General features: G+C 41.2%; 2 protein-coding genes across 2 annotated transcripts in view; both read right to left on the bottom strand.

Annotated features, from left to right (window-relative positions):
• The window catches only part of wdr17 (WD repeat domain 17), a 248789-nt gene that overhangs the window by 166409 nt on the left and 54618 nt on the right, over positions 1 to 27762 (bottom strand). Inside the window, exons 3-14 of the mRNA XM_039802786.1 lie at positions 26876 to 27059; positions 26540 to 26770; positions 12160 to 12270; positions 11740 to 11880; positions 10877 to 10999; positions 10434 to 10481; positions 10292 to 10311; positions 9979 to 10147; positions 9213 to 9304; positions 8534 to 8616; positions 6146 to 6232; positions 4991 to 5155 (exon numbers count right to left, since the gene is read on the bottom strand). Of these exons, the coding sequence (XP_039658720.1) occupies positions 4991 to 5155; positions 6146 to 6232; positions 8534 to 8616; positions 9213 to 9304; positions 9979 to 10147; positions 10292 to 10311; positions 10434 to 10481; positions 10877 to 10999; positions 11740 to 11880; positions 12160 to 12270; positions 26540 to 26770; positions 26876 to 27059 (1454 nt within the window). The remainder of the gene's footprint in view (positions 1 to 4990; positions 5156 to 6145; positions 6233 to 8533; positions 8617 to 9212; positions 9305 to 9978; positions 10148 to 10291; positions 10312 to 10433; positions 10482 to 10876; positions 11000 to 11739; positions 11881 to 12159; positions 12271 to 26539; positions 26771 to 26875; positions 27060 to 27762) is intronic.
• On the bottom strand, positions 18679 to 26048 carry LOC120561302. The gene is made up of 2 exons (XM_039804364.1): positions 24499 to 26048; positions 18679 to 23015 (listed from the first exon to the last, which is right to left on the bottom strand). Exon 2 carries the CDS (start codon positions 22739 to 22741, stop codon positions 20534 to 20536), a length of 2208 nt encoding a protein of 735 aa, XP_039660298.1. The 5' UTR covers positions 22742 to 23015; positions 24499 to 26048; the 3' UTR covers positions 18679 to 20533.

A 27762-nucleotide genomic window follows, 5' to 3' on the forward strand; every position in this document is an offset into this window, starting at 1 on the left:
TGCGAAACATTTTGGCACAGAAAAAAAAGAGTCTGCGAGTGTTATTTCCTGTTGCTGGATTCGGTGGTGAAATGACTGCAGAAACGGATACATTTGCAACATGGACATTATTTTCCTGAGTTGTTTACGCTGCGTTGAAGCGAGCTGTTTCGTCACTGTTCCCGTGGTCAGAGCCAGAACCAGAGATGGTAGGCTAGGGACATCTGTGTCCTGTCAGTGCCAACAGCAATGTGCCCGAGCAACTGACAGATAACAAAATGTCAGGAATTAATGTTTAGTCTTGCTCCACGTAATATCATTACATTTTATCAGCGGTGGAAAGTTACTATACCGTAGGCTACTTCGATTCAATTGTAAGGTGCTTTTAATTGAGTATTTTCATTTTCTCCTACTTATTTGGCTACTACTTTGCAGATGCAGATTAATAATACAAAATAATATGAATAAATTATGATGTATATAGTGGATAAAGAGACATTGTTGATCCCGTGGTGAAATTCACAAGCTACCTGCCAAGTCATACTTCCGCTTTTATTTTGGTGAAAGTAACTCAAAAGTAGTGTTAAAGGAACACGCCGACTTATTGGGAATTTAGCTTATTCACCCCCAGAGTTAGACAAGTCGATACATACCCTTCTCATCTCCGTGCGTGCTTTAACGCTGTCTGACGGCTCCAGCGGCATCAGCCCATCACAGAACATGCAGGTGAATGGTTCCAGTAATCCTACTGCTCCGAATAAGTGACAAAATAACGCCAACATGTTCCTATTTACATGTTGTGATTTGTAGAGTGACAGCGTGTACAAAAAACAACGTAACATGAGACACAGCCATCTTCTAACCGTAAACAAACCGGGAACTATATTCTCAAGCGGAAGAATACAGTACTTGGGCAGAGTGATATGCTCGCAGCAAGCCTGTCTGAGAATATAGTTCCCAGTTTGTTTACTGCTAGAAGATGGCTGTCTCATGTTACGTTGTTTTTTGTACACGCTGTGACTATAGAAATCACAACATGTAAATAGGAACATGTTGGTGTTATTTTGTCACTTTTGTCACAATTCGGAGCAGTAGGCTAGTTGGAACCAATTACCTGCAGGATCTGTGCTGGGCTAAGCTAATGCTGGAGCCGTCAGACAGCGTTACAACACGCACGGAGATGAGAAGGGTATGTATCGACTTGTCTTACTCTGGGGGTTACGGTGAATAAGCTAAATTCCCAATAAGTCGGCGTGTTCCTTTAAGGATTACAATTCAGAGACAGTAATATTATAATATAACTAATTACTCTCAAAAACATTATGAGTGACCAAGGAAGAGATAAGAGTGACCCTGCCCGGAGGAAGCCCGGGGCCCCCGTCTGGACTCAGGCCCAGATGGAGGACTCGTCAGCGAGCGTCTGGTGGCCGGGTTTGCCACAGAGCCCGGCCGGGCACAGCCTGAAAAAGCTACATGGCACATAACTCTCCATCCCATGGGCCCACCACCTGTGGGAGGAACTGCTGGGGTCGGGTGCGTTGGCTCTGGGGACGTGGAATGTCACCTCTCTGTGGGGGAAGGAGCCGGAACTGGTGCGGAGGTGGAGCGCTACCGGTTAGATCTGGTGGGGCTTACCTCTACGCACAGTCTCAGTTCTGGAACCATACTCCTGGATAAGGAGTATGGTTCCAACTCTCCGGAGTTGCCCAGGGTGTGAGGCGCCGGGCGGGTGTGGGGATAGTCACAAGCCCCCGGCTGAGCGCCGCTACGTTGGAGTTTACCCGGTGGACGAGAGGGTCGCCTCCCTATGCCTGCGGGTTGTGGGGAGGGGGGAACTCTGACTGTTGTTTGTGCATATGTATTCGGCCTTCTTGGAGACCTTGAGTGGAGTCCTGCATGGGGCTCCAGTGGGGGACTCCATAGTTCTGCTAGGGGACTTCAATGCGCACGTGGGCAATAATGGAGACACATGGAGAGGTGTGATTGGGAGGAACGGCCTTCCTGATCTAAACCTGAGTGGTTGTTTGTTGTTGGACTTCTGTGCTAGTCATGGATTGTCTTTAACGAACACCATGTTCGAACATAGGGATGCTAATAAGTGTACTTGGTACCAGAGCACCCTAGGCCAAAGGTCAATGATCGATTTTATAATCATTTCATCTGATCTGAGGCCGTATGTTTTGGAAATTCGGGTGAAGAGAAGGGCGGAGCTGTCAACCGATCACCATCTGGTGGTGAGTTGGGTCAGGGGGTGGGGGAAGACTCTAGACAGACCTGGTAAGCCCAAACGGGTAGTGCGGGTAAATTGTGAACGTCTGGAGGAGGTCCCTGTCCGACTTTTAACTCGCACCTCCAGCGGAGCTTTCCGTGCATCCCTGTGGAGGCTGGGGGCATTGAACCCGAGTGGACAATGTTCAAAGTTTCCATTGCTGAAGCTGCGGTGGGGAGCTGTGGTCTTAGGGTCTTAGGTGCCTCAAGGGGCGGTAACCCACGAACACCGTGGTGGACACCGGTGGTCAGGGAAGCCGTCCGACTGAAGGAGTCTTTCCGGGATATGTTATCCCAGAGGACTCCGGACGCAGTTGCAGGGTACCGAAGGGCCCAAAGGGCTGCAACCTCTGCCGTGAAAGAGGCAAAGCAGCGGGTGTGGGAGAAGTTTGAAGAAGACATGAAGAAGGACTTTCGGTCGGCACCAAGGTGCTTCTGGAAAACTGTTCGCCACCTCAGGAGGGGGAAGCAGGGAACCATCCAAGCTGTGTACAGTAAGGATGGGACACTGTTGACCTCAACTGAGGAGGTAATAGGGTGGTGGAAGGAGCACTGAAACTGACTAATACTATATTAGAGGCAGAGCTGGAGGATGATGGGGGATTGTTGTCAATTTCCCAGGCAGAAATCACTGAGGTAGTCAAACAACTCCACAGTGGCAAAGCCCCTGGGATTGATGAGATCCGTCCAGAAATGCTCAAGGCTCTGGGTGTGGAGGGGCTGTCTTAATTGACATGCCTCTTCAACATTGCGTGGAAGTCTGGGACAGTGCCAAAGGAGTGGTGGTTCCCCTTTTCAAAAAGGGGGACCAGAGGGTGTGTGCCAATTACAGGGGTATCACACTTCTCAGCCTCCCTAGTAGAGTCTACTCCAAGGTGCTGGAAAGGAGGGTTCGGCTGATAGTTGAACCTCAGATTGAAGAGGAACAATGTGGATTCCGTCCTGGTCGTGGAACAATGGACCAGATCTTCACTCTCGCAAGGATCCTGGAGAGAACCTGGGAGTATGCCGGTCTACGTGTGTTTCATGGATTTGGAGAAGGCGCATGACCGGGTCCCCTGGGAGATACTGTAGGATGTGCTGCGGGAGTATGGGGTGAGGGGGTCTCTTCTCAGGGCCATCCAATCTCTGTACGACCAAAGCGAGAGCTGTGTCCGGGTTTTCAGCAGTAAGTCGGACTCGTTTCAGGTGAGGGTTGGCCTCCGCCAGGGCTGCGCTTTGTCACCAATCCTGTTTGTAATATTTATGGACAGGATATCAAGGCGTAGTCGGGGTGGGGAGGGGTTGCAGTTTGGTGGCCTGGGGATCTCATCACTGCTCTTTGCAGATGATGTGGTCCTGATGGCATCATTGGCCTGTGATCTTCAGCACTCACTGGATCGGTTCGCAGCCGAGTGTGAAGCGGCTGGGATGAGGATAAGCACCTCTAAATCTGAGGCCATGGTTCTCAGCAGGAAACCGATGGAGTGCCTACTCCAGGTAGGGAATGAGTCCTTACTCCAAGTGAAGGAATTCAAATACCTTGGGGCGGTATTACATTCAATTTATCGCACCGTTGTGACAAAAAGAGAGCTGAGCCAGAAGGCAAAGCTCTCGATCTACCAGTCAGTTTTCGTTCCTACCCTCACCTATGGTCATGAAGGCTGGGTCATGACCGAAAGAACAAGATCCAGGGTACAAGCGGCCGAAATGGGTTTCCTCAGGAGAGTGGCTGGCGTCTCCCTTAGAGATAGGGTGAGAAGCTCAGTCATCCGTGAGCAGCTGGGAGTAGAGCAGCTGCTCCTTCGTGTCGAAAGGAGCCAGTTGAGGTTGTTCGGGCATCTGGTAAGGATGCTCCCTGGGCACCTCCCTAGGGAGGTGTTCCAGGCACGTCCAGCTGGGAGGAGGCCTCGGGACTAGGTGGAGGGATTATATCTCCAGCCTGGCCTGGGAACGCCTCGCCAGAGCTGGTTAATGTGGTTCGGGAAAGGGAAAAAGTTTGGGGTCCCCTGCTGGAGCTGCTCCCTCGACACCGGATAAGCGAGCGAAGATGGATGGATGGACTAATTACTCTCAAATAACAGTAACTAGTAATCAATAATGTATTACATTTTGGAAGTATTTTGCCCAACACTGATGAGGAGTATACTGTTTTATTGTATTAATAAATGGCACGTTTTTTGAAGTATTTAAAGTGTCAACTCTCACTGATTCTTGCTCACTCATTACATGGCTTTAGCAGTTTTAAGGAGTAGGAGTTGGAATAAATATTCAGGGGAGTGCAAGGATGGGTGGTACTTGTGATCTTACGTGGTGGGCCGGACTGGGGCCAAAATGCCAGGTCCGATTTTTGGTCCCAGTCCGTCCCTGTTAAGAACGTAAGTTAAAAAAGTCAAGCTGCATATGTAACTATGTTACGCTATGTCATGTATGTAATTGAAGTTATCTAACAAACACTTAACCTAACTAAAACCACTTTAACCTAACCAAACTGCATCCGTTTCACAACGTTAACCACTGCAGCCATTACATTCAGGTATGAGGACGTGTTGATCCCATGCCACTGTTGGGGGCACTAATTTAGGAACCACTCCTGTGGGTTGTATTAGACGGTATTAACAAACAGCCTACATGTTCGTATGGGTTGGAGGACTTGTCTTGTCGTTTTCTACCATATTACTTGCCGCTGCAGAGAAGAGATTACTCATTAAAGGAAAATGATTAAAACATTATGAAAAGTCTAATTTTCTGTGACTGTACTCACCCATCATCTGATCCAGAACATAGTATTCCCTCTCTTAGTGGAGACCAGCGAACATGGAATACTTTAGCTAAGTGCCCAGTGAAGACCTTCAGAGGCTGATCAGAGCTGGTGGCCAAGTAGTACACACGAACATTTTTATCCTCACAGCCTGTTGCTATCATATCCCTACAAAATGAAAGAAAGAGGCAGGAGGATATGTGAAAAAACTACCAGATGACACAAGACCTTTATTTTTGACAGTATTACTGTGATGTACTAGAACATCACTATAGACATGTCCTTTAACTCCCACATAAAACAAACTTCAAGGACTGTCTTTTTCACCTGCGTAAGATTGAAAAATCAGGCACATCTATCAAAAAGATGCAGACAACTAGTACATTTTTAGGTGAAGACGTGAAATAGGAGAGAGAGAGGGAATGACAAAGGGCTGTAGGTCAGAACAGAACCTGCGGCCACTGTGGTAAGGATGAGCCCTCGTACATGGTTCTCAACCAGGTAAGCTATCCAGGCGCCCCGCGTTTGTTACTTCTCGTCTGGATTATTAATAAATCCCTTTTTTTAAAGTAGAACTGTTTTATTCAATTCTGTTTATTTAAGAAGGATACATATTAATTAATTAATAAAATGCATTGGCATACATGGGTTAAAAAAGCCAGAAATGCATGATATTGCTTGTCAAACGCACCTAATTCTACAGACAGACAGACAGACGGACAGCTAAAATTTACTTGACATGGTTGGAACTGGTCTGATAGTAATTTTGTACACTCACACCAACTGTTCAGTTTAATTGTTTGTTTGGATACTCATTTTGCTCTGTTGTAAACTATCTGTCTTTTCCTCTATGCTCTCCTCTCTCATCTACACTCATCTCCATCCTTTGTCACAAAGACAAAGTCAGAGTTGCACACACATTTTTACCTATTTAACCTGGAACTTGTTCTTTTTTTCATTACTTTTTATAATGCTGCTTTCTTTATCTAGTAACACTTTGTAATTGTGTTTATAATAGTTATCAAGGAGTCTTTCAGGTCCAGTTTATAAACTGTTCAAATAAGTGAAAGATAATAGGTCTGCCCAACACCAATTGCAGTATGATGTGACTCTAATGCATATTGACTAAGAAAAAGGGCATATGGATTGAATTCTTACTTGTTGTTCTGGCTCCAGTCACAACCAAACACAGCAGCAGGATGTTTGTACTTATGGAGGATTTTACCATCAATGGTCCGGATGATACTGTTGTCACAACAATATAAAACATGTAAGACTTTTTATGAAGGACAAATCTAAACGGAGTAATGTAATTAATTACTTTTCCCATCGTTGCAACGCCGTTATCGTTACTGAGAATGTAAAGTGGCGCGTTACTACAATTTAGTTGAATGAAGCACGAGGTGTCAGGCTTTGGCTACACATCAGCTGCCTGAAGAGAGCGGGTGGGGGGTATGATACGGTGGCCCTGAGAGGCCACAGCACGCAACAATAAGACAACACATGCAACTAAACCACAGCACGCACTAATAAGACAACACATGCAACTAAACCACAACACGCACTAATAAGACAACACCTGCAACTAAACCACAGCATGCACTAATAAGACAACACCTGCAAATAAACCACAGCATGCACTAATAAGACAACACATGCAACTAAACCACAGCACGCACTAATAAGACAACACCTGCAAATAAACCACAGCATGCACTAATAAGACAACACATGCAACTAAACCACAACACGCACTAATAAGACAACACATGCAACTAAACCACAGCACGCACTAATAAGACAACACATGCAACTAAACCACAGCACGCAACAATAAGACAACACATGCAAATAAACCACAGCACGCACTAATAAGACAACACATGCAACTAAACCACAACACGCACTAATAAGACAACACATGCAACTAAACCACAACACGCACTAATAAGACAACACATGCAAATAGCCCACACCACAATGGAAGTGTTTCCAGGGGACAGTTTTAAGTGATGCACACGTGCCTCAATCATTGGCTTTCCGGTACATAGACAGACCAGCAACAGGACAATTTTAGCCATTTTATTCATCACTAAATTCACTTCTGAATACGTTTTAGGCAAGAAATGAACTCTGTGTGTGTGTGTGTGTGTGTGGGTGTGTGTGTGTGTGTGTGTGTGTGTGTGTGGACGGCCGGCCAGCGAGGTTGTTAAGCCTGCAAGCGCTTGTGAAGTTTAAGTTTAACTCCGAAAATGCAGCTAACCACAGGTTCCCGTTAATCTTATGATTGACATGTGTTGTGATATTTAAACAAATAATCCATCAACGGCGAAATAAAAGCATCTTTACGAGACCGGTCTGAGAGACCTCCAGCTTAGAGCGGGGTCTCTGAGCAGGACTGTCTGAGCGACGAGCTAGCGGCCCCGGCAGGCGCTAGCTGGCTGTCGCGTCACTTTATGGAGCTTCTCAATTCTGAAAACTTTGAAGCAATTGTCAATTCGGCATCGATTTACGCAAGACTGCCTATATTCGAAATCTAAAGAGTTAATTTCTCGCCTAAAACGTATTCAGAAGTGAATTTAGTGATGAATAAAATGGCTAAAATTGTCCTGTTGCTGGTCTGTCTATGTACCGGAAAGCCAATGGTTGAGGCACGTGTGCATCACTTAAAAGTGTCCCCTGGAAACACTTCCGTTGTGATGTGGGCTATTTGCATGTGTTGTCTTATTAGTGCGTGTTGTGGTTTAGTTGCATGTGTTGTCTTATTAGTGCGTGCTGTGGTTTAGTTGCATGTGTTGTCTTATTAGTGCGTGTTGTGGTTTAGTTGCATGTGTTGTCTTATTAGTGCGTGCTGTGGTTTAGTTGCATGTGTTGTCTTATTAGTGCGTGCTGTGGTTTAGTTGCATGTGTTGTCTTATTAGTGCGTGCTGTGGTTTAGTTGCATGTGTTGTCTTATTGTTGCATGCTGTGGCCTCTTAGGGCCACCGTAGTATGATGACACCGTTGCAAATGCGATGATGATTGGCCGGGTGGGCGGAGGCCCTGCTCACGCTGTCTCACTGTAACATGCACGCTATGCCCAGGAAAAAATCCACGTCTGCCTCAAGCAACTCAAATCTTATGAAGCACCTCACATCAACACATGCTAACACGACACTTGCTGCTGCTAACCCAACCCCAAGCCCAAATGCAGCTAGCGTGAGCTCCAGCGAAGGAGACGGAGCCACTCTGTTAAAACAAGCAACGCTAAATTTTTCGGGTCAGCAACAGGTGATACTGTATATAGTGTTTTTATTCTTCAATCAGTTAATATAAACATCTTTGACGTTAAAGATGTTATAGAACGTAATAGCGTTATAGAACATAAAAAATAACGTCACAGTTACTTTGCTGAGTAACTAATTACTTTTACAATGTGGTAACTGAGTTACTAACTCAATTACTTTTTTGGAGAAGTAATTTGTAACTGTAACTTATTACTTTTTTAAAGTAAGATGACCAACACTGATTATCAGAATATGGGTATCAGGGAAGATGAGGATTTACCAGAATCCGTCTCCACTACAGGTAGCAATCCTCTTAGAATCCTTATGGCTCCATGATATACAGAATATACCGTTCTTACCATGCTGGAGGAAGAAAAAGAGATTGTCACTGCAGACACCATCATACCATCCATTATTTTTAATAAACTGTAGTCAGATGTTTCACTAAGGGGTAGTTGGCAAGGATAGATTAATAATTAATAAGAGCAGCTTATAAACATTCACTGTATATCATATCTTTATTCTTATTCTGTTACATATTTATATAAATATATATTTTTTACCATTTCTGAGGTGTTTTCAAAGTACTGTAATGGTAAAAATCTACAATAAACACATGCAAATAAAACTTGTACTAGTAATATGTTGGTATACTAACATATTACTAGCATTATAACCGTACATGATGTAATTTAGATTTTTTCTTTGTATTACAAGTATCTGATGCGCAACTGTTTGGCAGAGGCCTGTATTAAAAAACACACCATGGGGTCTATTAAAAAACAAACATTTATTGTTGTTATTATTGCCCCAAGGAAAGAAAGAATGCAAAGAAAATGTATTTCCATTACGTTTTTCTAAGTGAGGACAATAAGAGGACCAATTTTTGAATGATTTTTCAGCAATAATGATACAAAGATTCAGTTTTAAAGTAATTTTGCACATAAAGTCAAAGTAACCTCATTAAAGCGAGTGATGATCTTTCCTTTTCTGACGTCCCAGATGAACGCTCCATTACGAGATGTTGCGCCTGCAATGCAGTTCAGGTCTCCTTCAAAACACCAAAAGACACAAAAACAACAAACAAACAACAGATGATACACTTTATTGATATATTGCTATTAGGATGGGACTCGAAGTCTTTTGTACCATTTACCTGACCTGTTTATGTATGTACCTGTCTTTATATCCAATTCAATTAAATTGTATTTATAGTGTCAAATCATAACAGGAGTTATCTCAGGACACTTTACAGCTAGAGTAGGTCTAGGCCACATTCTATAATTTACAAAGACCCAACAATTTCCTACGAGCAAGCATTTGGTGCGACAGTGGCAAGGAAAAGCTTTTTCGAAGAAAACCTCGTTACAGACCCAGGCTCTGGGTTGGCAGTCATCTGCCGCTGCCGGTGGAGACACAGAGACATTGATACAGATATACAATAATATGATTCATAATAATTATAGCAGTTGGCATGATGTGCCGTGGCAGTAACAATAAAGATAATAGAACTATGACCAGAAATAATAGTTGTAGCAGTGCAGGGTGTCAAGCAGAACCACAGCAGAAGCTACCAGTGCATTATGGGCTGCAATGTTTAGGTCATGTGTATGTACGTTTGGATCACCTACAGTGAATTGCAAGTGATTTCAAAAGTCATTCCTCAGTTTTTCCCCGTTGCAGAGGTTTCACACGTTTGTGTGTGTGGAGGTGGAGTTAATCTACCTGGAGCCCAGGACAAGGAGTAGACCACTCCTTCATTGCCGGGGGAGGTGTAAACAGCTGTTAGTGTGTTTGTGTCCCAGATTTTGATGGTTCCATCAAAACTAGCTGTAGCCAGCAGGTTGTGATCATCTGGCTTAAATTTACAGTCAAAGATAGTCTCTACATGACCCTGGAAACAATATAAAACAAAGAGAAAGAGCAAATAATTCACAAGTCAGAAACAGTACAAGGCACGTTCTTTTGTTGCTTTGTTCATTCAGTCATGTCTAAGCAAGTGTAGGCTGTTGACTTTACAAAGGAAGTTAAAAAAAACAAAGGTGGGGAAAAAGGCGCCTTTTGGGGGCGTGTGAAGGAGAGGCCCCCCCCCCAAAAAAGAAAAACACACCACGCCCCCCCCCCCAAAAAAAAAAAAACCGTTGTGGGTGGGGGGGGGGGGGGGGGGCGCCCCCCCTCACTGGTGGAACTGGTGTGCTGGCTTTTACTGGGAGAACAGGAACTCTGAGCTGTAGAGAAGGGGAGGAAGTCAATGGAAAGAGAAGATATCTGTTGTGTTATTCTAGAAATCTTAAATAAGATAATCCTTAAATCTCTTAACAGTTTGTTTCAACCTTAGTTCAGGGACAGAGTGCTGTAATTTGTAATCAAATGAAGCCTTACAAGAGAAAAAGTACTACTGCTCAGTGTTTGAATGGCTGCTTGATAACCAGACTGCGTATTTATTTCAATCTCATCTATGGTTCTTTGGTAGCTGAAGATTTGGATTTTGTATAAACTTGTACTTGCAAGATTCGATACCAACCTAATAATAGAACTCCTCCAACTTGTAACCGCTACTGTACATGGGTGTTTACGTTTTTATCACATGTGTAAGGTCAAAAGTTTTTATCCTAAATTTTACCTTTCTTGGCAAGAGGGGAGTTGAGGACATGCAACGCATGAAATCCGGTCTTTTTTAGTTTAAAGCTGTCCAAGGGAGTGGAGCGAGACACATTCCATACCCTCAACACTCCAACCTGGGAGTCTGACAGACAAACAAAGACAAATTAGTTTAAAGAATTCATAGGTCTCTTGCATAATGCAAATGTGATGAATACTGTTCTTGGTCTGTAAACCTGTCCTTTCCTAACGCATGGGTGGTATTCATATGAACTCCATCAATTATCTTAAAGTTGGATAATACTATGTATTATTGTTAGTCTGGCTATCACCAGACCAAGCTCAATATTTTAAGATTGAACATTAGTCTGGGGAGTCTGCTCTGTATTTTCTACTGCACAAGAGGCATGATCAACGGGCATAGTTCAATTGACTCTGTACGCAACTGAATAGTCTTTCAACCAATCAGACCAACGATCCGGGTGACATAGCATGGCATCAACGAGTTGCTGCGCTATGTTGAATGTAAACAAGAAGCTGTTTGGTCACTTCTCTATCGTTGTCATGTTAAACCCACCAATAGCCAGGTGAATAAGCCAGTTTGTGATTGGTCCCCACAAAATTGTAAGAGAAGCAGGATAGATAAACGTACAGGTTTCTAGCCAGAGCTGCAGGGCGAAATCAAATCGGACGCAGATCGGGCTGGGTTTACCCAGTCTATATTATTGTGGTTTTAAGAAGCCAAATGTACTCATTAATATGCAAGTATGCATCTATACATAGACAGTATGCACTGTGGCAACAGCTGGCTGGTATGTTGGAGGTTAAAAGTAAAGTCTAACCTGTAGTGGTATACACATCAAGGCAGAAATACATAATCTTTACCTCCGGTGATGAACATGCCTGGTGCAGAGGGGACCCAGGCCAGACACTGAACTGATGCAGCAGCTGAGGGGAAGCAGAAGGACGTGATACAAGCCAAGGCCTCGCTGTCCACCAGCCTGATACCATTATGGAGGTTAGACACTGTGATAGAGACAATGTGTTCATCATTTAGCATCTGAAGTTGCAATTATAGTCACAGAGATTTTGTAATAACCAATAACTGAATAAACCGGATTAAGTGTTTTGATTACTAGCATGTTATACCAACTTGAAAACACTCCAACAATAACTGTACTATAAAACAAAAGTCTACATTATTGTTCTATTCTATGGGTCTTGTTGTAAATCTTTTTTCTCCTTTTAAATTCAAATCACTTCAGCTAACAAAATCCTGGTGATATTGTTAATATTTTGTCCAACCTAGTAAATAGTCAGTTGATAAAGGGTCCCATTCCAGAGCACTGACTGGGTCCTCTTCATCTGTCCCTTCTAATGACTCTGGACGCAGCACATGCTTTTGGCCTTTACTCCCTAAACAAGAGAGGACAGACAGATGTGGAAGGTGTGGGTGTTTACAGAAACATGTCTCTGCTTATGGAACCTAAACAGAAGAGGAGGGTTAGACATTTTAGAAGAAGAAATGGTCCAATGATGGTTATAATGAGATTAATTTCACAGCGCAACAGAGGGAGAATTAACAGCAGTCATAAAATCTCTTCTAATAAGATCGACATTCAGAGCAAGGTTTTATACCATCACAAGGGTGATTATAGTGATCTGTATGGAACTGGAAATAGCCATCTGTCTCAAGACCACAATTATGTAAACAAGAGAATGTAAAGGTTACTTCCACCTCCCCCTAGAAAAACTTCACAGAGAGAATTTCTTAGGGAAGCTGAATACCAAGATGGGAAGTTCACACTAGGGTTGTGTAGCGTTCACTTTTTTTTCGGTACCGGTACCAGTACCTCCAATTCGGTTCCGGTACCCAACGGTACCTTTTTTCAGTACTCCCTCTGCAATAACAAAAAATAATTTCAGTTGTAAAAATGATTCCAAACCTATTTATCCTATTTACTTCCATCTTGTTATTTATTTAGAACATTTTACACATCACACAAAATACAACACCTCCTTCTCCCCTCCCAAACCCATCCCTACAACCTATCAAATTAAATAATGTCACGGTTTTGCTTCCCCGGAGAATTTTTTGGGCCATAAAAGCCCAAATTCATTAGACCCCCTGCACCCCTACTTTGGCCCCAAATGAGTGCTCAAAGTAGGCTAAATACTGTACACATAGTGGATTGCAGAACTTGAACCTGAGCATCTATGTCACTTAATCATGACAATTCCATGCAACATAAGTGTTTTATTAATATAATTTACAATTTTAAGAAGATTTAGCTAACATCACCACTAGCCTTTTGGTTTATTTTACATTTAGCCTACCTTGGCCTCTTGTGCTCCACAGAGATCTGCTCTACAGTCAATTTTTACGTTGAAACACAAGAGCAGAGAATATTAATGATTGTGTGAATCAAGTTCATAATTCTGCAGCAGCGGTGAGCACATAGCCTATGACGGAAGTTTTACTACTCTGTCCGGCAAGAGAGAAAGACTAATGCAACTATGATAGGGTTAGTATATTACCTTTGCTTAAATACCTTTTCTAAAATACTGCTGGTTTAGTGATGTTGGCAATTCTAATCAGATGCCTGCAGTGCGCAACAGAAGCATCAAATAAGGCCAGTCAATTATCGCTTTCAGTGCGTTTGTGCCTTCATCAGCGTGAGAAATACAAGGCATGGCATGTGAGTGTGTGAACTGGTTGAAATGCATGTCTCACTGTGAATGCGTGAGATTTGAGAGCCCTGTTCCCTACGTCCTTTCCTTGTGGTTTTGCCTTTTCTAGTCTTTAGTTTTCTAAATGTTTTCTTGGATTTTGCGTTGGATTCTTTTTGCCTACCTGCCTGCCTCAGGACACCTCCTGTTATGTCTTTTTTTTAATTCAATCTTTAATCTTTCAACTCTGCCTGCTGCCTCCTCGTCGCTACACTCTGGATTTTGGGTCCAAGCCTGATTTGACCTAACAAATAATTATAATTTTTTTACACTGCACTGAAACTTGTATTCGTGTATTTGTTTATTCTATTTAACTGTCCAGTCTATTGTTTTTATTTTCTATCTCTTTTTAACTGCTCTTTAATGTTTTATGTAAAGCACTTTGAATTGCCTTGTTACTGAAATGTGCTATGGAAATAAAGTTGCCTTGCCTTACAATCTCTAGCCTGTCAGTCAGTCAAAAGGGCATAGTGAACACAGCCTGTCTGTCTGAGTGATAGTGCTTTCGGCTCGCCATTATATTATATTGCAGCGAAGGCCGTCTTCGTGGAGTTTTAAAAAGTCTAACCACGCTTGCAACCACTTTACCGACATTTCCGTGACTCAATGTGACTTAACGTTAAACAAACTGCAGAGGCGATGTCATTTTGTTCCGTCCGCACCTCTGCGTGTGCGTAGCAGAGCGGGGCCTGCTCTCTGTCAACCAAACCTGTTTGAGTCGTGACTCACTCGGATCTTTCACCTGTGTCTTTAAATTAACTCATGAGTATCATTAACTCGGATCAGTTGAGTCCTGCTACAATTCAATCTAAAATGATAACAGTGCCACACACAAACCTCTTGCAACATTATCTACTACTAGTCTTAGACATCTTAGCTGCCAAAAGCTTTATAACTTACAATTTCGTAGGCAACCACAACTCCACAAGTCAACTCAAGCGACAGAATGAGCAGAGACAGGTTATAGGAACTTCCCAACCCGCAGACTCAGAGCTGGAAACATCGCAAGCTTGCAGACCATGGGACTCACTAGAGGACTCATGAGTCATCATGACTCATGAGTCCTAAAGTGAGTCAGTCAATTGCGCAAATCAGACGGCTACGTTGTCATGAGTGGATCTGTAGAGCGAGTGAAGTCTCTCCTCGAGGGTGAAAAGCAAATCCACAACAAAAGCCATTCTTTCACTTCTGAAATAACATACAATGTTCTGCACATAGCCTAGGCCTACTGTAGGTTTGGTGTATAAATGCATATAAAAATGCAACTAGGTCGAGCAGACATTCCGAAACATTGCAAGCTCGCCTCGGCTCGCAGACCATGGGACTCATGTATCATCATGACTCACGAGTCCTCGAATGAGGACGCGCGAATCAGCCGGCTATGTTGTCATGCGTGGATCTGTGGCAGGCGAGCGAAGTCTCTCCTTGAGTCAGGGTGAAAAGCAAATCCACAACAAAAGCCATTCTTTCACTTCTGAAATAACATGCTTATATGTTATAGGTTTGGTGTATAGGTGTAGCATATCAAAATTAGGTTGATCGATTTAAAAAAATTAATTATTTATTTATTCACTGCAGGAATTTCTCCATTCCTGTTTCTCTGTCTACATTGAAAGCCTATATATCAGATCTGAAATAGTGAGTCTGCACAGAGTGAATCCACAGAACTTCATACTACATTAGCGGTTACTCACACAACCTGGATCAGTTTAGTGAGTGACTCAGAATAACCCGAATCCTTAAAAGGAATCGAGTTTGCCAGGCCTACTGTCAACATGCAAAGAGGACAGATAAGCTTGCACTTACAGGTACCAAAATTTGCCACTTTTTTATTTAACGTGAATGGGTCAAGCCCCCAGGAACAGCACCATGTCTTAAAGCAAGAATGGGCTTAGTGAAACTGATTACATCGAAATTTTTAAGTTTTGCTTACTCAGATTTGTAAGTTAAACAAACGTTCTCCAATAAGTAGCTCTTACTATGTTCATTTAAGTGACATTAACATAAATTTGTAAGTAAAACAAACTTTCCTGTTCAAGTACATTTACTAGGTACTTTGATTTAATAGTACAAATAATATGAAGTTTATCAAACTTAAATATTTTTATTAACATTAACATAAAATGTCACATTTTCTTTACGGAAATATTTACTTTGTGTACTTAACTGTTTAAGTTCAATAGAGCTAAACACTTTGCTTAATTTAAACTTAAAATCGCAAGACGGAGTACTTTAATTATTTGTTGAAACTGATTACATAAAATGTTTTAAGTAGCTTTAACTCAAAATCCCCAAATACACATATTTTGTGTAAACATTATGAAAGAGATGTTAACAGACACTTTAAATGCAAGTCACTATTTATTAAGCGACCATAAAAGATTTGCTGGCACATGTAAAATATTTAAAACAGTAATTTATAACATTATTAAACAGTGCAAGGGCCTTGGAAAATGGCCAAAGGGCTTCTATCACTGAAGTGGACAATATAAAATCCTGTTATGGTATATGCTCACATTTAGGATATACATCATACCACCATCATTTCCATGCATTAAAACATCCGTAAACACTTGTCAAACAGTGACATCAGTACACAGTATTAAAAAAATAAAAAATAAAACACCTACAAAACCTAGGGCTGGGTACCGAATTCAATACTTTTTTATTGCCTCCTTACTGAGTATCAAAAGACGCCTTGCCATTCTTCCAAATTTCAATACCCAAGGAGTAAATCTCATCAGCGTCAGTGAGCCAATAAGCATGCAGCATGCCTCTACCAAGATCTAATAATGTCTGCGATTGGCTGCCTAACGCTGCACGTCATAGAGATACGCAGGAAAACTTTACATTACACTGAGACGGCTCACGTGGTAGCTGAAAAAAAAAAATCAAAAAATGTGTACCGTAATGTGTAATTTATTTTTGCTATAATGGATTTTATAAAATTGATATCGAAAAAAGTATTGTTCGGAAACTGGTATTGAAGACACTGTATTGGCATGGGTACCCAAATCGAAACATTTTGAATGATAACCAGCCCTAACAGAACGTGGCTTGAGTAAAATCTTAACTCCTCTAAGTGAACAAAGGCTTGCTACCCATATGGTTCATAAAGCCCTAATATAGCTAGAATTAAAAAAAATAATATATGAATATATGGGTATTGCAGTATAACCAGAGGGAAAAAAAATGTCCATACTGTTTTACACATCCATAAAGTACCAACCCTGCATCAAACATTTGGTTGAACAATTACACTCCAAAACACATCTATAAGATGTTAAAAAAAAGAAGTAAACTCACTACTTTCATTGTTCTATGGTATGCTCAAATGACAGTGGTATGCATATGAATACAAAAAGTCCAGCAAAGAGGCAACCTTGTCATCTTTGTTTTTGTAACACATTAGGTTACTCCACTGCCAACAGGTCATTTTTAAGGCTCAACACCCTGGGCCTCAACTTCCCATCATCCAGGCCCATCAACACTTTCTGGATAAAGTCAAATGTGTTGGCCAAGTCTTTTGGGTAACTTAAATGCAGAGCATAAATCAGTGCAAAAAGCATCACAAATGCGTCAGCCAATGTGGGGAAATCGATAACTATGTTACCCTCAAGCACAACCGCAGTCCTGTCTGGGCAGAAGAACGTGGCATCTGTTGAATTGGCACTGATCAAGAGAAGCCCAACCGGTAGGTCATCAATGTTAGGTTCATCAGACTGCGCCTCCTAAACACAAGAAGAGAGAACTGTCACCCCAGATTGTCTAAACTATTTCAAAAGCAGTATGTTGCTTTAAGTGCAGCCTGAACAGAGCTTGTCAAAGTGTAGTACAATTTAGAGAATATGAATGATTCAGAGCTACACATTTTTTTTTACTTAGAAACCTGAAAATCTTAATTTCAAAGTGGACTTATTCAAAACTTCAAAGCGTGAAAATACAACAGTTCTGGAATATGTGGATGCATGTGTTGTTTTTTTCTGACTTGCAAACAGTTTACACCCTACAATAACTACAATTATTATCGTTATAGTCAAAACTTTCAACTAGAACCTGAACGATGTCTGAGCAGGAGAAGAAGATACAATCTTTGAGGACTTATTCCTCACACAATCAAGCTCCATTTATGATGACCCCAGGACAATTTTACACAATTTCTTTACACAATTTATTCTAAGTTTTATACAACTGAAACAATGTAAATATTTGACAAAAACAAACAATTGTATTCTATGATTAACTGTCAGACTAATTTCTAAACAATTAATATGACTTACATCCCACAGCTTCAGAAATCCAGAGTCATCCTCATTTAGATAGGCAGGGAGAGCACGGAGAACAGCAGCGCGTCTAACATGGACATCAACTTGTTCCTGGAGAGTGAGAACATATTATTTCTTCACTTTGGATGTTAAACAGCATAGCTACATAATACTTTTACAATAAAGACCTTTCTCAAGTCTAAGGAGTTGAGGGTTTCTAAAAAGGTTACACCAAAATCTACTTTAGTATCACTATGCAGAACCAAGAAGCATAACTAACTAACCTGGAGGTCATAAGCTCTAAAGAGCTGACCCAGAACGTCGGCAACTTTTCCTGTGCGAGCAGCTTTCTTCCTGAACAAGCTCTGAAGACGATGGGCATGACGGTCCAACTCCGCAAAGAAGTGGTTCTTCAGGTTCATGTTTGCAATTCTGTGAAACTCGGCACAGACCTGGCGAAATGTAAAAAACAAAAATCAGTTCAAGTCTGACTGTATACATAAATATATAGCAACAAAATATTAGGGTTGGGCATCGTTTGGATTTTAACGATTCTGATTCCAATTCCGATTCTTCCTTTCGATTCCGGTTCTTATCGATTCTCGATTCCGATTCTTTGAGCAGTGGAGTTGAAATGGGTCACATGCTTATTTCAGAAATAAGAGGAAGGTTTTATTTTGATTCAAAAAGGTGGGTTGCAGTTTGACGGGGCTTTTTCAATGTAAAATAAAGCCACACTAGAGCACCGTTTACTGTGCTCCACGGCTGCAACACAACAAGCGCCTAGTCGCTACGGAAACCAAAACTTGCGCATATTAAATTTGGAACCCATGATCAGATTTGAAACCAAATCTTCCAAACGATTCCAAGTAGGAATTGGTTCTCGATGCCCAACCCTACAAAATATGCTACAAAATACGCCAATAATATCAAAACATTGATCTTGTTCTGTGTCAGATTTGGTGAAAAACATGCAGATCCTTAAACCATATCATATGCTATAGTTGATGGAAATCTGAGTCATATTGTTGAATTTACTGACAGTCACACAAAAGAATTAAAATGAATACTCATCAATACTCTGCTAGAATAGGTCTACATGGGAAAATAATTTTAAGGGCAGGCCAGCGTTCCAAGATTTCTCCAACAGGTAGGTCATCATTGATGACCTCTTTGCGCCGCAGAGCGAAGGTGGTCTGCATTAACTTGGCAATGAGGGGAAGGTTTTTGTCACTCATCTTAACTTGATCCACAATTTGGAGTCTCAATTGCTCAAGGCTTGCACCATCTTCGCCTCTTGGGAAATTAGGGAGAAAATTTACTTCTGCCCTCTTTGGTCGTTTGATGTTAGTGTGGGGAGCTTGTTTCTCTGGGTTGTTTCTACTCTTCTTCCCAGAATTTACAGCTACCTCGTTAAATCCTGCCCGGCTCAACTTAGAGCGGTAGTTCCCCATCTTAACCTTTAGACTATTTTTCCAACCGTACCATCCTGTCCGAGATCCTGGCTCTTTTAGACAAGGATGCTTAGTGACAAGCGCTTCAGCTACCATTGAAATGTCCCTATCATTGGGATATGCTTTGAAGCTATGCATTTTGGCTGCAAGGGTCTCAAGGATGCCGTGCTTTTGTCCCCTAGATAGCTTAAGGGTTTTCCCTGTTCTCTCATATGTAACATTTCCCTCGCCAAGAATGAGCTCTACCTCGTAGGAAAAAGCGGGCACTGGAAATACATCAGGCCATCTCTCAGTCCTGTCTGGTGTAAGGGCATGAGGCAATATTATTGTGTCATCTGATGCTACTGAACTGACATCACTCTCAGACCTTATAACTTTTAGTACAGCCTTATGTGGAAGCTCCTCAATCTCTACAAAAGGAACACAACTGCCCATCAAAGTCTGGATCTTGGTATGATAAGCTAAAGTCAAAGTCTAGCTTAAATTTTTCCTTTATCATTGTTTTTAGTTCATCAACAGATTCTGGACGTGAAGATAAAGTCATCTTCCTAACAATGTCAGTGGAGGTATGGACATGAAGTAGGAAGTTTTGAGCTGCCATTTCCTATGCGAGAAAAGATGAATAAAGAACCATTAGTTTGGCAACACACAATCAGGATTTGTTCCAGACAAACTCAGGCAATTTCCAGCAAATTGTAAATGAAAAATATCATTGCTTTGGATTAGTATCATAAACTAAAATGTATACAGTTCATTAAAAACGGTGTCACTAGTGGCAAATTGATTGCGATATTACACCAGAGTTCATTTTCTCCACAATGCTCGATGAGACTGTACAGTTCCCCACTTCCAAAAACATTTTAATCCTGTAAATCTCTGATAGAAATAAATCTTTTTTTGTGTCAATAGCAAATGCCCGTCAATATGGTATGCTGTGAGACTTACTGTGTCATTTAGTTCTGACAGCTGATGCACAGAGAAATTGTCTGAGGATGTCAGCTCAAATGACCTTAAATGCTCACTGTACCAGCACTCATAGTTCCTGCATAGAAAGGAAACAGAGTTGTTCACAAGCACTATGTGCTCAATCTTGCTGAATTTTGGAAGTCCTCCAGTGTGGCCTGCAGAAACAAACATGCCATTTGCATACTCTGTGCCATCTATGGAGACCTTTGATGTACTGTATATGTTTTGGCTATCTGTCTTTGTCTCTATGAAATCTTGTGCCACTTAAGGCAGTGTGGTAACTTGGACAGAGGTGACACTTGAGGCTTGTGTGTGGGGTCTGAAAAATGATGGCGCACGAAAGTGATATGCCATCATGTGCTGATGCTTGGTAGCCAGAGTTTTTAAGACATTCTTGAAATTGTGTGTGTCATGTACCACCCTTTTGAAAAAGCGGTGTTTTCCCTCAAACCTCATGGTCCATAAATGAACAAGAGGTCCGAAACGCCGCGTCAGTTCAGGGTAGTGCTCAACATAATGATGCTTTGGTCGAAGCTTAAAGTCTGGAAACACCGCTTTGAGACCCTGTCTGTGATTACTTATTTTAGTTTGCATGTACTGGATGGATTCTTCAGTGAAAGATGGAGACAACACCAGCTGCACAATTTCTTTAAGGTCCATCAATATGGCCCATACTTTATCCCCTTCAGGTACTTTACTTCCTACCATAAGTGGTAACAAACGTAGCAAAGTGGAATTTTCATGCCCATTCCCGCCAATGCTTACTTTGGCTGCAAAAGTCTTTGGGATAGGTTGTGGTTTATCAAGCCTTTCGAAGTGCTCATAGGGAAATGTGCGAATTTTTGTGTTTAGATATTCAAGAGTGAAATACTTCAGACAAATCATCTCACGGATGCACAAGGCCAACTCAACTGGCACAATACCCTCAAACAGGTCATGAAGTATATCAGGCGGGAAACAAGTAATGGGATGGAAATGCTGCAATGTCTTGCTGAGAGCACACTCACCCGTAACACCAAAGTGAGATGCATTTTCTCCTTGCACAACATTCTGCACATGAAGATCATGGCAGGCCCTCGTTCTCATGCTAAACTCTCCTTCTGAAACTTCACCAGACTGTATCTGGTCTTGAGTACAGCAACAGAATCTGCAGACATATTGTCCTCGGAAACCCTGCACAAAGCCTGCAAGACCATGGGCAGCCAAATTATCAGCTGCAACACACAACACAGTGCCCCTGATACAATGACCAAAACTTTCAATGAAAATGCCATCCTCCTCAAGAGTGCGCAAGTCTTTCAACAAAGGTGAAAGAGCACTTTGAAAACCACAGCTCTGTAGATCAGGTACTTTGCACAGCAGCGCTAGCTGTATGACATGCAGGCTGGACCTATACTGACTGGGAACATTGGCCAGCCACCAGTATACTGTACAAAGCTTGTGGATCTTTCTAGACGTGCCTAAAGGATTAGCTATTTCAATGTCATCGACATACAAAATCAGCGACAATTTCATCTCTCCTGCTTCTGACAAAAACTGATTTTCTTTGAAATATGTTCCATCTTCATGAGACATGAACATTCCAAGTGGTGATGGTTTAGTTTCTTGAATCTTGTCAAGGAGATCAGTATTTTTAAACATAGTTTGAAGCATCTGTAGTATTGGAACATACACTGCTATGTGTCCACTGGAATCTACAGTATATTGCACTGGCATTACCAGAGGGTAGTTACTCCTTACATATGTTTTCCTCCTCTTGGCAGTGGAAAGTTCTGCACCTTCCAAAGTAGCACTGACAAAAACATTACTTTTCATGATAGCTTCAACTAATTCATGAAGAAGGGCATCACTGATCGATTGATCATGCTCTCGAAAAATACTGATGACAGAGTCTTTCACAAGACGTTTGGACAATGAGAATATTAGTGACAAATTTTCAACTATGTCCTGTATAGCCATCTCTGATACATGAAGAACACTGTTCATTTTCAAGAACAAAGAAGCCAAATTGTTTGTCAATTGAGTGCGCAATTCACCAATGTCATCTGTAGACTCAGGAGGATTGCACTCAAGGGCATCCAGCTCAGGAGAAAGAGAACCCTGATCAGAGTCAGCTTGACTAGGCATCGGTTGGCCGTTTCTGTCAGTTTCTGTCAAGACAATCTCATCCTTAAAATCTGAGACATCACAGTCTGGATGATTCCTACTTTTATGGGCATTGAAGGAAGAGTACACATTAGTACAGTAGTGACAATTTTTGAATGGGCAATGCACCATCTCATGTTGTTTTAAATGTGTCCTTAAATGACTAAGAAGACTTCTATCATTAAATGGTTGCTTGAATCCACACACAGGACAGATAAATGACACACATCCCACCTGACTTTCACTAGTCACAACTGTCAGACTATGTAACCGTATAAGGTGAATTTTCAAAGCATTTACTGACTGAAATGTGCAGATAGTCTTCATACAGACAAGGCAAAGGACTGACTGAGGAACAATTGCTGTGATGCAAACAATAGTGTTCAAGCAACTGTGCTCTTTTATCAAAGGCAGCAGCAGCACAAAGTTTGCACATCCAAGCCATTGTAAAACTATATTACCCCCCTATCAAATCCACAAGTCTGCATACATAGTGAAAACCGTTATGGATAGGTTGGAGTCATTTCAGTGTTGTGCATTCATTCACATGAACATACCAGATAGAAGACTCCGTATGTCAGCCAGTTGCCTCAGCTTCAGCCTTAATAGAGAGAAGATTGAAACGTTAACTAAGTTGCAACACTTTCACAAAAGCACCAACTTTGTGTAAAATATCTTGGGAGCATTTAATACAAATTAGTTAGGTAACATTACGACTAGGTGGAATGTTCATTTTAACCTCTGTGGCAGAATAATGTCCTTAAAGTGATGGTTCGATGAGTTTACGTTCAGTACTATGACCTCGAGCAACACCTTCAGAAGCTTTTTCACCTGTCGGAAATTGGGAGAGTTAGGCGCTGATAGTTAGCGCTAGGCGCTGACGATTAATCGCCAGTTCAGATGATTCATCTACACGTTCGAATGATAACCAAAGGTCTACATTATATGCACTTCATAAAACGATGGTGGAAAGTTTGTAAGTACACCAGAAGTTTATGAACACTTGCCTGCTCTCTTCTGCTCTCTGTTGCTGCTGCTACCTGCAGTTAGACTCACAGCAGCAACAACAACAGCAGAGAGCAGAAGCCAGCGCAGGCAAGTTATTTACATAAACTTCTGGTGTACTTACAAACTTTCCAATCCATCGCTTTATGAGTGCATAACCTATATATACACTAGTGTAGACCTTTGGTATCATTTCGGCATCATTAGTGCATATTAGAGATACAAACGTGGGTCCATTAGCCCCGCGCTAAGCTATTCAGCGGCTAACGCTATTCTACGCTAACTCGCCCAATGTTAGACCCAGGTGGAAAAAGCTTCTGGGGGGGTGTTTGGCTCGAGGTCATGGTGCAAAGGACCCTAGGGTGAATTACTCCGAACCATCACTTTAACGTTACAGCTAGCTAGTCCATAAAGACAAACCAAAATGTCTTCAAACCGTAAATCAATAAGCTAAACAAAGATATGAACAAACGGCACTATCAGGTTAAGAAAGGAGATAACGTTAATCTCAGAAAGTTACCTTATTTTAACTTCACGTTATTTTTAAATGTTTAACCTGGAAGTCACCACGCACCGACAGAGGATACTGGACCTCACAGACTGTGACAACGTTATTTTACAAACGTATTCCAAGCCTACATTTTATATTTAACTGGCCTTACAAAATGTAGAACACATGTCAACGTATTGCGTGAAATAAATGTTTAAAACCTGAAAACAGTTAACGTTAGTTGACGTTAGCTAGCTACGTCCTGTAAAACCTGCCCAGACATCGTCGATGAAAAAAAAAAAAAAAGCGGTCACAGACTTGACGTGACTGGTTGTTGGAACGTTAACGGTTATAAAAACATCCAGAAAACTTCTACACTAAAAACGTTTCACTTTAAGATGAAAAATAAATCTAAATACACTGGTTCCCACTTTTTAAAACGTTAAATTTAAATTAGGTTAATAACGATAAAGAAAGCTTACAGTAAACTCAACTCATATTAGCTTTAATGCATACAATAACCACTGACAGCAAAATGTGTTTGATGAAGAAAATAATAAATTATCGAAATAATATGGTGTTGACTTACCAAATTAGCGCGCCCAAAGGGAACATCAATATAACGTCAGTCAGTGCGGTCAGCACAATGGCAAAAGTTAGCTAGCTTGTCAGGTTCAGAAAATTGCTGCATGCCACAGCGGTGTTCCCTGAAAAATCTTCACTGGCAGTCCCACGGTTAATTTTCCACAGTATCTTCTTTCACTTACACATATAAATTACCGAAGTTCTCCACAAGCTGCAAATTACTCTTCTAAATTTCTCCACTGACACGGAATGCAACAATGGCGGAATTTTCCACAGGATCGGTGCGTGGCACGTCGAAGCACGTACGCACGTACGTGACGTCTCAGCTATTACTGTTAAACTATTTGAGTACAATGACGAAAAATAATTAAAGTGGTTGAGCACTGTAAACTTGAGATTACAAATTTGTACTAATGACTCAGAAAAATAGTGGAGAATTAACTTTTCTGAATTTTTGACAAAACAGAACTCATTTTCTTTAACAAGCTTTTACTGTTCGGTCTTAAGCTGAATCCAGAGTTTAAACAAGGCATTATGAAAGCACATAATGAACGCAAGCAGATCTGCGGGACTGCAGCCACACACAAGATCCTGTAGCTGTAATAATGGATATAGCTAATGACTGTAATTCACCATGTGTTCTATTAGCTAATACATCCATGGTATTATCTTATGATACATCCGAGGGATGTATGGATGTATGTATGCTGTAAAGCCTGTAACATGGATGTAATGTCATTACTGCCAGGGCTATCGGCTAGTAGCTAACATCAGTGGTAGCTAGCATGGATGTATTAAGAGAACGGTAACACTTTAGCTAGCTACATATATGCCTACATAACGTTACTACAGACATAGCTAGATACTAGCTACTAAGGTTAGCCTGCAGTTTTGTGAAGAGAGCTTCTCTTAATACCATAGAAACGTGTGCTTTTACTTTTCGTTTAGTCATAAAGCTATGAAATTCTGTCTGGCTTCATCCCTCATCCACGTTACAGACTTTTCAGCATACAGACCTCGGATGTGTCATAAGATAAGTGTTAAAACCTTAACCTAAACCCACATCGGCTCTTAGGGACAAATAAGATATTACGTTAACGTTAGCTAGCTACCTAACTAGCTCCATTATTAAGCCTGCATTCTGCTTTTTTAGCTTTTACAATTAACCACTAAAAAGTTACAAAAAGCATTTTCCTTATTTTAAAATTAATTATCTTAATTTAAGATTAAAAAATAAGGAAAATGTTTTTTGTAACTTTAATACAGTGTTATTATCACTCAACCTGGATGAGGGATGAAGCCATGGATGTATTAAGAGAAGCTCTGGTCAGGAAACTGTAGGCGAACCTTAGTAGCTAGCGCTAGCTAGTATCTAGCTAGTAGCACGACATAATGATTACATCTCCTTGGTTCTTTAAATACATCCATCATTTATTTAGATAAGCATGTAAACGATCAGGAACAACAAAAACACAATGTTTAACGTTAAGTGAATATTTTAGACAATTAAACCACGAGTTCATGAGTTTGCCATGTATAACAAGGTATATATATATATATATATATATATATATATATATATATATTTATTTTTTTTCTTTTAATGAATTAATTTAGAACGGTAAACAGTCAGTTTCACTGAAACTCTTTGAGTAGGTGTCTTATATTACTTTTTAATGGACACCCTGCTGCCAATCAGAAAAAATAAAAAGGTGAAAAGAGGAATCCACGCTTATCTGATTGTTGAGACCGCTCAGAAATGGTGGATTGTCATCCTGCAGTCCTCTGTTCACCCAGACCATATGGTATAATGAATTGTAAATTACTGCTTGGCAGAGAAACTGCAATAATGATCGGCAACTAGTTAAGTATTAAATTAACACAATATTTCTACTTCCACAACATGTATACGTTATAGTTAGCATCAGAGTATATGTCTCCAGGCAATGAATGTAAGTCGAAGAAATGTCCCAAGACAAGTACAAATGCATGCGTAAGAATGTGTTTTAATTTAAATTGTAATAAGTTGAGGAAAACATCGGTACCTGGCTGAAAAACAGACAAACTACCGTCGGTGTGTCCGAACACCAGTTTGCCCTTCTTGGTGGGATGCCATCTGAAGAGACAGATATCAGAAAGGAAGGAGTGGGCTTCTTTATGTACTGTGACCCCAGGGTCAAGACCTCCATATACCCAGATATATAGTGGACCACGTTGGGAGACAAACGCCACTCCGTCAGTGAAGTTCCAGCACCAACTTACTGATGCAGGGACACCTGTGAAAGAAAATAAGACACTGTAATGCTTTATGGAGGGGAGGGCATTGCAGTACTCTTACACTCCAGTGGGCCAATAAAACCTGGTGTAGATCATCCATTAACCTTTAGTACTGTCCAGTCTTGCTACAGCCTTTTGTTCTGACACGTTCCATACGATGAGCAGGTTATCAGCAGAGGCTGATGCAAACAGATCAGGGTTGTCAGGACACCAACTGATGGCTGTTATGGTCTTCTTGTGCTCTGACATGATGGACCTCAGCTTAAATTCATTGTACTGTTGGTCCAACTACAACAAGGAGACAGAGTTAATGACAAGGAATTAAAGAAAGGTATTGTATCCTTATTTTGAAGGTTCACTTCAGTGATTCAGTCCTGAACTGTACACACTAAAATTCCTGGGTTATTTCTTCAATCACCAGTATTTGTAGGAGAAATAAAGTGACACACCCTCTAAAAATGATTATATGTCCCACCCCTCCTCTGAGAGACCACACCATAACAGAGGAGTGTGATGCGTCAGATGAGAATACAGAGGTTTAGTCGCGTATTTCATGGCAGTAAAAATAAAAAAATGTCTATCTGTATGTCTTTGCCAAGCGCAAACCAGTACAATACATTGTTGGGGAAGGTCATCCCTTTTCTCCCGTTCATTTTGGAGGGTCATCCAAAATGTATTGCTGGTGAAGGGAGGGTCAGGTCTATTTTGACTAAAGGTCCCAAAACTTCTCCAGTGGCCCCTTAAATAAATAACGAACAGTCCCTAAAACAAAGTTTTATTTTCTGAAATAAGGCTGGGTTATTTCAACCCAGAAAATTGGGTTGTTCTTTTGACCCAGAAGTTGGGTTATTTTAACCAACACCCAGAAGTTGGGTCAAAAAGAATAACCCAATGACCAAAAATGAGTTGGTCCCTTTTTAACCCAGGAGTTTTTAGTGTGTAGGCCTTCAAACAAAAGGAAAATAACATGGTTAAATGGGTTGCAGTATAT

Source organism: Perca fluviatilis, chromosome 1 (assembly GCF_010015445.1).
Source record: "Perca fluviatilis chromosome 1, GENO_Pfluv_1.0, whole genome shotgun sequence".
NCBI lineage: Eukaryota > Metazoa > Chordata > Actinopteri > Perciformes > Percidae > Perca > Perca fluviatilis.